Source organism: Rhinoraja longicauda, chromosome 1 (assembly GCF_053455715.1).
Source record: "Rhinoraja longicauda isolate Sanriku21f chromosome 1, sRhiLon1.1, whole genome shotgun sequence".
Taxonomy (NCBI): domain Eukaryota; kingdom Metazoa; phylum Chordata; class Chondrichthyes; order Rajiformes; family Arhynchobatidae; genus Rhinoraja; species Rhinoraja longicauda.
In genome coordinates, this window is record NC_135953.1 from 37,829,369 (window position 1) to 37,842,803 (window position 13,435).

At 38.5% G+C, this 13,435-nt stretch overlaps 1 protein-coding gene across 1 annotated transcript in view; it reads left to right on the forward strand.

The window, feature by feature from the left end:
* LOC144590419 (Golgi phosphoprotein 3) overlaps nucleotides 1-11,985 on the forward strand; it is a 51,198-nt gene extending 39,213 nt beyond the window's left edge. Inside the window, exon 4 of the mRNA XM_078395058.1 lies at nucleotides 9,584-11,985. Coding sequence (XP_078251184.1) covers nucleotides 9,584-10,008 — 425 coding nt within the window. The 3' untranslated portion in view covers nucleotides 10,009-11,985. The remainder of the gene's footprint in view (nucleotides 1-9,583) is intronic.
* The last annotated feature ends 1,450 nt before the right edge of the window (nucleotides 11,986-13,435 follow it).

A 13,435-nucleotide genomic window follows, 5' to 3' on the forward strand; every position in this document is an offset into this window, starting at 1 on the left:
CTAAGCTTTAATGCATTCCAAAACATGTACTTCTGCATCCTGGAATGTGCAAGTTTGCAACGTTCCCTTATGGATATTTTGTAGTAAGGGAAGATCACAAGTTTTGGGCAGATCATAGTGCATTTTTCATTGTTGATGATTTGCCATCAGCACTTCATATATTTTTTTGTTTAGTTTAGTTTCTTGTTACGTGTACTGAGGAAAACCTGATTACAAATGCTTTCTTTGGTTTCTATTTGGGCCACTCACCTCCTGACCTGATCATGATGTATGAAGTTGATACAAACATGGCTGTCGAGCAGCATCAGTGGTGGGAGATGGACAGTCGTGTTTCGGGGCGGGGCACAGTAACTGCTGTGTTTCCATGTTGCCACGTTGTACCTTACAAGTCAAGCAAATACCTGTCTTCAACCAATAAAGGATTAATCATATCTCAACATTCAGTGGCAATACCATTGTTGAATCCACCATCATCAATGTCCTGGGAGCTGGACACTTCCTCTCTCCCTTTTTCAGCATTGAGACATGGAGCTTTATAGCATGGAAATTTTCCTTCGGATCAACCTGTCCATGCTGACCAAGTTACTTGCCCTACTTGCCTGCGTCGGGGCCATATCTCTCCAAACCATTCTTACCCATGTTTGTCACTTCCAAAAAATATTTGTCATAATGTACAACATCTTCACATGCTATGTCAAGTGACTTGGAACATTTTGCATTTTAATGGCACTATATAAATGCAGATTGGTTTTGTTAAGCAGACACATTTGTCAGATGATGTCAGATGAAATTTTGTTTGCACAGTACTCTGCACTTGCAGTTGTGTCCACATGATGTCACCATAAGCCAGGTTATTTATCGGAAGATGTTCTATGTGATCTTGCTAGATTCATTGAAATTTACAGCATAAATGGATGCTATTCAACTGGGATGCATTGTAAGAGGAAAACAAAATTTGAATTAATGAGATTAATTACATCTGCAAGATTAGAGATTTATTGATGTACTAGACAGACTGGAGAAAGCCTTCCTTCAGCATCGATATGACACTTTGAGAGACCTCCAGAGACACAGACCATCAATAAAAGACAAATCAATTCACTTGAAAACCAGCCTCAGGCATTTTCTCTCAACTTTAACGTACACATTCCTGAGCTATAATGGTGTGATTGAAAATCCCTCTGAATCCTGTCTTCAGCTTGTCAGGAATCATAAGCCAGTGGCTAGAGGCTGTGAAGGTTTTAATGGCTGGGAGCACAGTGACTAAGCCTCTTATGAGGCTTAAGTTGACTGTGATTCACAGCTGGTAATTTTATTACAGTTCTCTGCTATACGTGATCACAGCATTGTCCTCTACTGTTATTCCCACCTCTACATTAATATTGCTCCGATCCTGCACATCAATAGAGTGATTGAATTCGTTTCTCAGAAGCCTTTGTGAAGATTATGTAAGGTCTCAATAATGTATTGTAAACTTGTTCCACCCAAGTAATTGCGTCATTTCTCTCATGCATGTTTTCAGCCTGCATTCTTCACACAGCTTCAATGCACTAATAAAGGTTGTCATGAATAGGCACAAAGTGCGAGAGGAACTTAGCAGGTAAGGCAGCATCTCTGGTGAAAAAGCCTGGTGGCGTTTCAGGTCGGGACTCTTCCACAGTCTTTGCTTTTCCAGCCTTGTGCTCCAGAGATGCTGCCTGACCATTACTCCAGCACTTTGTGACACCGACAAGCTAGAACCCATGTGGAGAAAACCTTAGGTAGTCGCAAAATGCTAGAGTAACTCAGCGGGTCAGGTAGCATCTCTGGAAAAAAGGAATGGGTGACGTTTCGGGTCGAGACCCTTCTTCAGACTTAAAAGAGAAAACCTTGGGCTGTTTGCTTAAAGAACGTATGCAAAAGAAAAGCAATGTCATGCCAACATAATATCAACATTATATTAATGGAACAACATGGCTGGTAATGATGCAGCATCATTTTAAAACAAGATTTTCATTCTATATGTCCCTCACCATACTTGTGCATACTAAACTCAACTTGACATGACTCTCCTTGCAATGCAAAAGGGAGGTTTTGTCAGTGGAGGCCATGGATTGGGTTTAACTTTGAATTGAACTAATAGGAAATATTTGATAACATAAACTGATATGTCAGAACACCTTGAAAGTTACTGGAAGGCATTCTGAGAGACAAGATTTATTTGCAATTTGAAAGGCAAGGACTGATAGACTTGTACATGGGAAGTCGTGTCTCACCAATTTGATTGAGCTTTATGAAGAGGTGATCAAGAGTTTGATGAGGGCAGGCAAGGTCTACATGGACTATGGTAAGACTATTGAGAAGACATGGGACCCTGGTTGAACTGGCTGTCCCACTACTTCCCTTTTAATATACTCCCTTAAACCTCTCTCTATCCCCAAGCAATTCTCCAAATAACTCTTTGTGGAGTTTGGAGCCAAGTTATTTATTTAATAACACTACTGTGAAGGATGCTTTTTGCAAATTAAAGACACAATATCAATTTTATCCAACGTCCAAATAAACAACATGTACCAGTGTGCCCATGTCTACTTCTCAATCCTCTTTCAATTGACTCACTGAAATGAAGAACATAAGAATATAGTGTAGGAAAACAACTGCAGACGCTGGTACAAATCGAAGGTATCACAAAATGCTGGAGTAACTCAGCAGGTCAGGCAGCATCTCAGGAGAGAAGGAATGGGTAACGTTTCGGGTCGAGACCCTTCTTCAGACTGATAAATAAATTTTAGGTTTGCTCCTCTCGCTTTAAAGCTAGGCTCTCTAGTCCTTGCCACCTCCACCCTGAGAGAAAGGTTCTGACCGTCCACCACATCCGTGCCTCTTTTAATCTTATTGCAAATATCGTGTGTGTTATAGACAACTTCGCTTTCAAAAGACAGAGCTAATTTTATTCCCAGTCAGGTCTCCAAAGATAAGAAAAAATGTAAATGCTATAATTTTTGTTCTCGAATATTAGATGAGAGACAGTGTTTGACTGGCCTGCGAGACTGTCATGTGTAAATATTCCATAAATAATTGCTGAAGTATGTTTACTTGCTTGCCTCCAACACCTCCACCTAAACAAGACCGGGTGAGAATTGTGCCAGGCTGATTGATCAATAATCTCAAGTCAAAGAGAGTTTTACTGTCATACTAGCAAAGCGGGCCCGTTGGGCCCGTCCCCACACCCCCCATTCTCTCCTCCCCCAGCCCCACTCTTACTCTCCAAGTGTGCCCGTTGGGCCCGTCCTCCTGATCTGTGTATGTCAAGTGACCACTATAACTTTCTTTTTTTTTATTTTCCTAATCAGATGTGCAGCACTTTGGTCAACGTGGGTTGTTTTTAAATGTGCTATACAAATAAAATTGACTTAACTTGACTTGACTTGACTTGCAATAACAAAAAAAACAACTTTAAAAGAATCAGTGCTTTTCTGGAAACTTTTCGAAACAATGTAGCCGTCACAAGCTGAAGGCTCAAGCTGAAGGCTGAATCTGCACCGCAGCGCCCCCCTGAAAAGGGGGGGGGGGCAGCGCTTTAAAACCTCTGTAACTTAAAAAACACGCGACCAAAGCAAATGAAAATATATATATACAATATCTGAGTTTTAATAGTATACTAGAACAAGTGTGCCCGTTCAAAGCGGGCCCGTTGGGCCCGTCCCCACACCCCCCATTCTCTCCTCCCCCAGCCCCACTCTTACTCTCCAAGTGTGCCCGTTGGGCCCGTCCTCCTGATCTGTGTATGTCAAGTGACCACTATAACCTTCTTTTTTTTTTTTTTTCCTAATCAGATGTGCAGCACTTTGGTCAACATGGGTTGTTTTTAAATGTGCTATACAAATATAATTGACTTGACTTGACTTGACTTGACTTGCAATAACAAAACAATCAGTGCTTTTCTGGAAACTTTTCGAAACAATGTAGCCGTCACAAGCTGAAAACTAAATCCTTTTCTGGAAACTTTTTGAAACATTGTAGCCGTCACAAGCCACAAGCTGAAAACTAAATCTGCACCGCAGCGCCCCCCTGAAAAAGGGGGGGGGCAGCGCTTTAAAACCTCTGTAACTTAAAAAACACGCGACCAAATTAAATGAAAATATCACGGCCGAGCGAGCGCGAGATTGGTGATTGAGGCGGTGCGAAAGCCGTCGCGCTACGGTCCGCCGTTTTGCTGCAATCGCTGTTACGAATATATCAGGCCAAACCACAAAAAAAAATATACACAAGATCTGAGTTTTAGTATTATATAGATAGATAGATAGATAGATAGATAGATAGATAGACTAGCGAAGAGGGCCCGTTGGGCCCATTCCCACACCCCCCATTCTCTCCTCCCCCAACCCCAATCTTACTCTCCCCACCCCCCCTTTCCCCACGACCTCCCCTTTTCCCAGTACCCCTATCTCCCCCACCACCAAGCCCCCTCCGGACGACCCCTGTTGTCCCCCTCCCCAGTCCCCATTCTCAGACCCCGCCACCATTCTCTCTCCCCCAGACACACTCTTACTCTCCCCCACCCCCCCTTTCCCCAGCACACCCCTTTCCCCTACTCTCTCTTGCCCCCAGCACCAACAGGTCCGGGGGGGGGGGGGGCCGCATCAGTGAAAGGTCGGGGGGGGATGGGGGAGCGCATTAGTGAAAGGTCCGGGGGTGGGGGTGGGGAGAGCATCAGTGAAAGGTCCGGGGGGGGGGGGGGAGCGCATCAGTGAAAGGTCCGGGGGGGGGGGGTGGTGGATAGCGGGGAGAGGATCTCCCGGGTGTGGGAGAGAGGAGAGAAGCAAGGGGAGAGAGGGGCACAGACGCACAGCAGCGCCACGCTGAAAGCCTTCAATAAATCAGAAGGAGGGGGGTGCATGGGCATTTTGACGTCACACGCTGAAGGCCATGGAAAAAACGGCTCTGTAACTTAAAACCTCTGTAACTTAAAAAATATACGACCGAATCAAATAAAAACATCATTTTCCACCAGCGTTCAGCGTCGTGATTAACGCGGTGCAAAAAATCGTGGCGCTACGGTTCACCGTTTTTGCCGAAAATCAGCCGAAAAAATGAGTGTTTTTTTTTGGACTTTTAAACCTCTGTAACTTAAAAACTATACGACCGAATTAAATAAAAATATCATTTTCGGCAAGCGTCCAGCGGTGTGATTAAGGCGGTGCAAAGATTGTGGCACTACGCCTCACCGTTTTGCAGAAATCAGCCGGAATCACTGTTACAAATATACATACAAGTCAGAGTTTTAGTAAGATTAATTAGATAGATAGATAGATAGATAGATAGATAGATAGATAGACAGACAGACAGACAGACAGACAGACAGACAGACAGACAGACAGACAGACAGACAGACAGACAGACAGACAGACAGACAGACAGACAGACAGACAGACAGACAGACAGACAGACAGACAGACAGACAGACAGACAGACAGACAGATAGTTACATGGTTTGTTACAATTTCATCCTGTTGTGATCTACCTAGAAATGTGCTTTTAACACGTAGCTCCTTGAACTCCTGTTCATCTCATAACATCTGCAATAACACTAAGAAATTGATGGCTGAGAGTGCATCATCACTGACTGATGTCACATAAATTACTGAAGAAACTCGATGATAGACACAAAATACTGGAGCAACTCAGCGGGACAGGCAGCATCTCTGGAGAGAAGGAATGGGTGACGTTTCGGGTCAAGACCCTTATTCAAATTCAAATTTGAAACTCACATTTGGGCAGAACACACTGTTGGCAATACAACAAAAATTGAATTGAATACATTTTCCTTTTTATAGTTTTGCAAGATGTACATTGCATTTAAAACCTCAACACATTTCTCAAGAATGTCTATTTACTCAAGACAGTCTCCTGTTTCCCATAACTTTATTAGGGACCACATCCACACTAAACAGTCCAAAGTGATCAAGCTCTGCAATCTTGCCATGCCTAGTTGTGAACTGTGTTGGACAGTTAAACAACTAATGGGAAGTACCTGTTTTTAGCAAGGGCATGAGCCAGCATGTGAGAGATGAAGCAGATGTGACCACATTTAGTCGGAAAAGCTTTGGAAGTACTTTGTCCATCTGAGACCTGTATCAGTAGTTAATTTTAACACAATTAAGTGAAGACACTTTCTCATTACTTTCCAATTGTAGTCCTCAACTGACGGTGGAACCGAGATTAAAATCTTGAAAAAAAAAGTTTTCTAATTAATTACGCATGGGTATATTTTGTTTTCTGGTTGTTATATTTTTAAATAGATACTTTCTTTTTGAAGGCCACAGTTGTGTGTTTTTTTTTTGCCTTTGATATTGTTTTTAAAATGTTGGCAGCATTTCTTAAACAAATTTGACAATGACACAAATTGGAGTGACTTTGTAGAAGTAGAAGCACAATCCAGCAATGTTTCATCATTGTCTCTGCCATTGAACTTAATATCTGGCATCATAAATTTTACTACGGCACTACCTTCCTAAATGACATATTTGTTGGTGTTCTTTTTTGGAGATTGGTCAGTAACATTTAGTGTTGTACCCACTTAGCCACTGTAGGAGCATGACATTGCAAGAAGGCACAGTGTCCACTGCTTTCTCAGATTATCTAGGTGTAGATGACTTGTCCTTTGCCCATGTTATCTGTATGTTGACAATTTTAATATTAAAAGTGATTTGTCATGGAGGCACAGCATATTTAATGCATATGCTGAGAAACTGGATTGTATCAGAGAGTAAGCTTGATGTTTACAGGAATCTGAAGCTATAGAAAAATTGAAATTTTGGGCATTGAAGTGGGCCATTTGACTCGTGTCTGTGGCAGCCCAAAATGGAGTAAAATTAGAGTACTCCCACTCTACTTGACTATGTTCTTTGTTTCTTATTAAGAGATCTGGTCATTATTTATCCTTGTATTCTATTTATACAATTTGTTTTATTGCTCAAAAGAACCACAAGGGCAGCATGATGTAGTGAGTGTTTTTATCATGTTTTATTTGAACCTAGATCAAATGCCATCTTAAATTTTGGCTCATCTTAAAGCTGTTTGGGTTGATCTTGCACTCCATGATGATAATAAAATGAACAAATACCCCCCAGAAGCCCCCCTATTTGATTTTCTTCATGGCACACAGAAAGAAATTGAAACTTGGTAATATATCAGAACATGTGATCTTCTAATTTCTAATTATAAAATTTACTTGAAATTCCAACTTTGATATAAGGCAGCTGGGTGAAAAAAATCTGAAACTGAATCGAGTAAGAATTTTATACAGTTCTAACTTTTTAACTCATGAGTAGTTTCTTGTAGAAGTTAGTTAACTGACCTGAATTAAATATTAGCCAAAAAAAAACCTCTCTTGAGACTTTTGAAATGCCTAGTTTGAACTGAGCTTTCCAAAACTCAATTTTTAAACAAAAAGTATAAGCAATTCAGTTGAAAATAACTCATGTGTTCTACTGAGGTATTGGAGTTGCAATTAGACCTGCTTTTATGCTATCATCCAAATTTAAAAAGCAATTTCACTTGCACAAAGCCTGCTTTGAATCATAGAATGATGGATTTTTTTCATGAAATAGGAGACTGGCTTCATGTAGAGCAATTTATTGTATCTCATTCTCGAGCTATTTCCCTATGTTCCAAATTATTTCCCCTAAAGCACATACCTGATACCTTTTTTTGAAAGCCCTGATTGATTGTTTGGTCCACCCTTACGGGCAGTGAGTTTCAGATCGTAATCTTTCATTGAGTGCAAATGTTTTCCCTTGTGCCTCCCTGTCTTTTGTCCATTGTTTAAATTGTGTTCACCCATTTTTTGGAAACATTTTTTAATGGGAACAGCCCTTCACTATTTTAAAAAAACACTCATGATTTGGTATTCCTTAACCTTTACTCCAGTGAGAACAACTCAAGCTTCCCCAGTGTCGCTTTACAGTGAACCCCACATCTTTGGAATCATTATTATAAATATCTTTCCAAGACTTTTGGATCCTTCATAAAATGTGGTGACCAAAATTGAGCACAGTAACTTCATACTTGTGTCTTATCCAATATTTTAAAAGATCCAACATAAATTCCTTGTGTTTTTTTTCTGTGCTCCTGTAAACGATGCAAAGCATTCTATATTCTTTACTAGCTACTTAATGCATATAAACAATATGCATTATATTGTTTATATAATATCAATATATTGATATGATATTGATATAGGGCGAACAGATCCACAGAGGACGCCATCTCTCTATCTCTATCTCATACATGTTGTTCAGTGATTAGTTCCAGTAACCTAATAGTATATTTCTTGCTTGTTGAATCTATCAGTCTGAAGAAGAGTCCTAACCCAAAACTTATCTATCCATTTTCTCCAGAGATGCTGCTTGATCTGCGGAGTTACTCCTGCACTCTGTGTCCTTCTTAATAGAATCTATCCTTGTTTGCCAAAGGACCTTTTTTTCCCTCCAGTATTGACACACCACCTTTTTTCTTCCTTATTTCCTGGAATACAAAGAAACAAGATTTTCAGTTTTTCTGAGCCATTGTTTTTGCTATCGCCAAAACATCATATTCCTATGTTGCTATTTGTTGCTGCAGTGCACCAATCTTCTTTGTGTCTTTGTGCACACATCTAATCCAGTCTTTTATTTTCTTATCGTCTCACATATTTGGCTCCCACCCAAGACAGTCCAACTTCCTACTCTGGGGCTATCTGTAACTCCTACTCCATTGTGCAGCTTGTTACACTCCTCTGGTTTACAGGTGATTTTGCTTATTCTTCTGCCAATTTAGATTAAATTCTTCCCAGACCCAATGAGGACAATGCTTATTTTAAAATATCTGTGTAAGGAACATCTAAATGAAGATGGGCAAACAAGATCCGGATTCAAGGCACATTTCTTTGCACTCACTTTATAAGTAGTATTCAGAATCAAACACGAAACTAAATGGTGGTTGTTTTGATTTCTCAACTGGCTCATAATTTAACAAGTATTAGGCTTGGGCTTTTGTTTTTAAACAAATGTCCTTTATTAAGAATATACCAGGAAAACAACATTTCTGATGAATGATTGTGAGTTAATGAAAGCTTTTCTGCAGAATTAAAATTTCAGTAGGCGTTACATTTGAAGGAAATCTATTTCATTGTAATTTTCCAAATTTGAAATACAAATAATGTGTCAAGTAACCCAGAAAAGCGATAATTTAAAGATTACGGTTAAAATAAAAGTATGGGTAGCTTTAAGATCCGATGGGATGAATTGAAAAGACTGTTATTTCATTGCATTATCTTTGGTTCCTTCCAATGATTCAAATATTTTTAAACAAAATGTAAGGGGTGCATCTGATAAAGTAGCCATGTATGCAATGTTAACTTGTTCCTGCTTTATTTTAGTTATTTTGTAAACCTATGTATTTAAAATTAAATGTTAAATGTTGGTGGATTTTTGGACATTTCAACATTTTTCAGATTAATGGTATATGAACTTTATGTATTTCTAAAAGCTGTACAATTCATTCCAGCTCTTTCATGCACAGGTATTAATTAAGCTTTTTTCTTTTCTCTTTACACCTTAAGGTGAAACATGGAATCCATTAAAGCTACACTATCAGTTAAGAAATGTTCGTGAGCGATTGGCTAAAAATCTCGTGGAGAAAGGTGTACTGACCACAGAGAAACAGAACTTCCTGCTGTTTGACATGACAACGCATCCTCTTACCAACAATGTTATCAAGCAGCGTCTCATCAAAAAAGTGCAGGAAGCAGTGCTGGATAAATGGGTGAATGACCCTCATCGGATGGACAAGCGCTTGCTTGCCCTCATTTACTTAGCGCATGCCTCAGACGTACTGGAGAATGCCTTTGCCCCTCTCCTAGATGAACATTATGACTTGGCCATGAAAAGAGTACGACAGCTGCTGGACTTGGATCCTGAAGTTGAATCTATGAAGTCTAATACAAATGAATTGCTTTGGGCTGTAGTGGCAGCCTTTACCAAGTAAAATATATAGAATTAAATGATTATTTGCTTTCCTGTTTTTCTTCTCCCATTACAATTCTGGTTTTCAAGTTGTAATGTTCTTTCCAAGAAAATTGTTTTTTCCTTTCAAACTTGCTTAAAGATTTTGATTCCAGCTAACCTTGGAAAGTGCTTCATAAATGGCCTATGAAACCTTGCATTTCTTACAGCCAAAGAGGCACTGTATCATTTTTGTGGCCTGTCCAATTGTCTCCCCCCCCCCCCCCTCACTATATTTAAATGATAGTGTTGAAAAGAAGTTCAAGTGCAGTTTATTCCTGATAAATTCATAACTAGTCAACCAAGATATTTTGTCTGTCAGTATTTTTATGTAATTGAAGTGAATGGGGTTGATACGTGGATCAAGCATGCATTTATTTGGATTGTAAACTGCATTGTCATTTAAAACAATAGTCATATGCATTTGGGGGTTCAAAATGGTGCACTACAAATACTAAATATCTGCTGCCTTACTACATTATTTTCTGCTACAGATAAAAACAATGTAAATCCTCCCATAATGTAATGTAAGAGAATGTGTATAGTATTTTATTTCCCATCCCATACTTTAAAAGCTAGTTACTTGACTTTCTAAAATGTTGTATGCATGGACCTCTAAATTGAAGTGAAGTTATGCAGTATTAATTTGTTTCTGCGTGACATCCACTGTACAATGCTATCAGAAATGATTTTGCATTTATTGTGAAACTAATGATCTGTTAAGACATCACTACTTGCAATAGGCAGCCACAAAGACATGGCAACCACAAAATAATTCATGGCCGAGCAGGGTAACATTTTCTTCTGGTTCATGTCTGGGAGAAACATGAGGAAATATGTTTATTCCCAATTTATATTTTCTTAGTCAAATTCTCCTACATTGAGATTAGGTTAAAAGTACATTTTCTCCTCTTTTCAATCCTGCCTCCATATCAGGACAGAAAATGTCTCTAAAGAATTTGTAACTTCTGTTACAATTTGTAAGTTTATATGTCTTTTGTTACGTATCTACTTTTTTGTAAGACATCTCTTTTAAATTATTACATCAATTTAGTTGACAGAGGAGGCCTTCTAACAGTGGTCCATAAATTCACAAATTTTAATGGAAGTAATTCTGGGATAGCTAACATTCCAGCATAGTGTGTATATAGTTCAACTTGTATATTTACCTATTCCACCCGTTTTTTGCAAGATAATGAATTGTACTCTTTGTTCTCATCTGTGCTTAACCACTGATATGGTGGAAAGGGGCTTTTTTTTCTATAAAGCATGTTCAAAACTACTTTGTGATTTTAATGTATGTGAAAAAGTACCTTGCAGTTACTTGGACTCGTACATAACCTTTTATGTTATTCAATGCGAAGTCCGAATTGGTTCTAAGTCATTGTAATACATACATTTCATGTTAAAGAACATTTGTGATCGGAAACGAGATGAGTGCATTTTTTAAATTTCTCCGTTCTTTGTCAAAATGTCAGTTTCGTTTCTTGCATAAATTGTTACTAATTTCTGTTAAAAGTTAATTTGGAAATCTTTTATAGGCAAGGCATGTGAATAGGTGCAAGCAATTTCAGCCACTGTAATTATTAAGTGTGTTTCTTTGTGGAATAGTAAATATTCCGATTATGGCGCAAATTTTATTAGTTTTACATATAATTAGTTTCAGTATGTCATATGAAATTATTGGCTTTTTAACCTGTGAGCTCTTTCCACTGCTTGCTTTTACTGCTGCTGGTTTCACCATATTTATGTAAATAATAACAAGGAGATGATTAGCAAAACAGTGATTCATGGTATATTACAAATGAATGATGGGGTTTACAGGTGTTTCTGAATTATTTTTGTTTAAGAATTCAATACAACTGTACAAAATGGTGTAGAACTGTAGATTTGAAATTAAAGGGATCCCTCATCTGTATACTAGCTTTATACTTTTCAGTTAATAAACTATGATTTTGAAAGTGTCTGTAATTTGCATCATTGATGCATTTATTAATTCTTATAACTGAAATTTATGGAGGTGGGAATTATTTTGAAAGGTCATGCAAAAGAGCTTTATGCTGAAATGTAAGTTTTGGTGGAAATTCCTAGATTTCCATGGTCAATGTCCAAGCTTAAAATAGATTTTAACTTTTCCATTTCCATTACCTGACATGGAGAAGTAATTTAGGGGGGAAAATGGAAACATTTGGACATGTCATTTTTATCATTTACAATGTCTCACACATTGAAATATTAATGTTTCATTGAAATTTTACTCAATTAATTTCCATAGGTTGTTTTTTAAATGTTTGTATATCATACCAGAAAGGAAATGAAATATACTCCCAGAAAGGAAGCTACAACCATCCTAGTAATGAAAAAAGCATCTTTGAAACATGCTGCACAAAATGCTTTCCTACAAACTACTTCACCAGACAATCCATGTTACAATTTTACTTTTCAGTTACAATGTTACTAATTGTTATGCATGTGATTTTTGACACTTTAGGATTAGATTGTGTTTAAAAAGGTAGATATTGCCCACAGAAATCAATTGTAATCAACAAAGACTTTGACAAAGTGCTGGATTAGTGGGTCAATGGGTCAGACAGCATTTTAGGAGAACAAAGATAGGTGACATTTCAGGTCAGGACCCTTCAGACGGAATCAGTCTGAAGAAGGGTTTCAACTCGAAACGTCACCTATCCCTGCTCTCCAGATATGCTGCCTGCGCTACTGAGTTACTCCAGCACTTTGTGTCTTTTTTATTGTTGTAAGCTAGCATCTGCAATTCCTTGTTTCTACATCTCTCATCAAAGTTTCATTGTCAATTTAGCGGTATTCTTGACTTAGAGAGTAAGGTAGAGCATTTATAAAATTTATGTGTCTGATTAAAAATAAACCCCACTTCCAATAATATATTTAAAAAATAGATAGGATGGAACAAAAATTGGACTAGTTTGAATGAAAATTATGTGCTATATTGCAGAGGTGCATCCTTTAAATAAAATGTTTTGTGTGTATTACATGCAATTACATATGGATAGGCAGAATGGACAAGGAGCCCAAGCACCATTAAAATCAACCATCAATGAAACGGAGCAATGGTGATGTGTAATTGCACTTGACATGCATGATTTATGTTGCTTTTTCAGTTAATAACCACAGTATTCTGACACCCAGCTAGGCAATATTTTTAGCAGAAAATATGTTTACGGAAAAAAAATGTGATTCCTAACTTAAGATTATCGACTGACATCTACTATAAACCCACTGGCTCCCATAGCTAGACTACACCTCCCCTCATCTCAAAAACACCATCCACTACTCTCAATTTCTCTGTCTCTGCCGCATCTGGTCCCAAGATGAGGCTTTTCACTCTCGGACAGCTGAAATGTCCCCTTTAGTAAATGTGGTTTCCCCCTGCT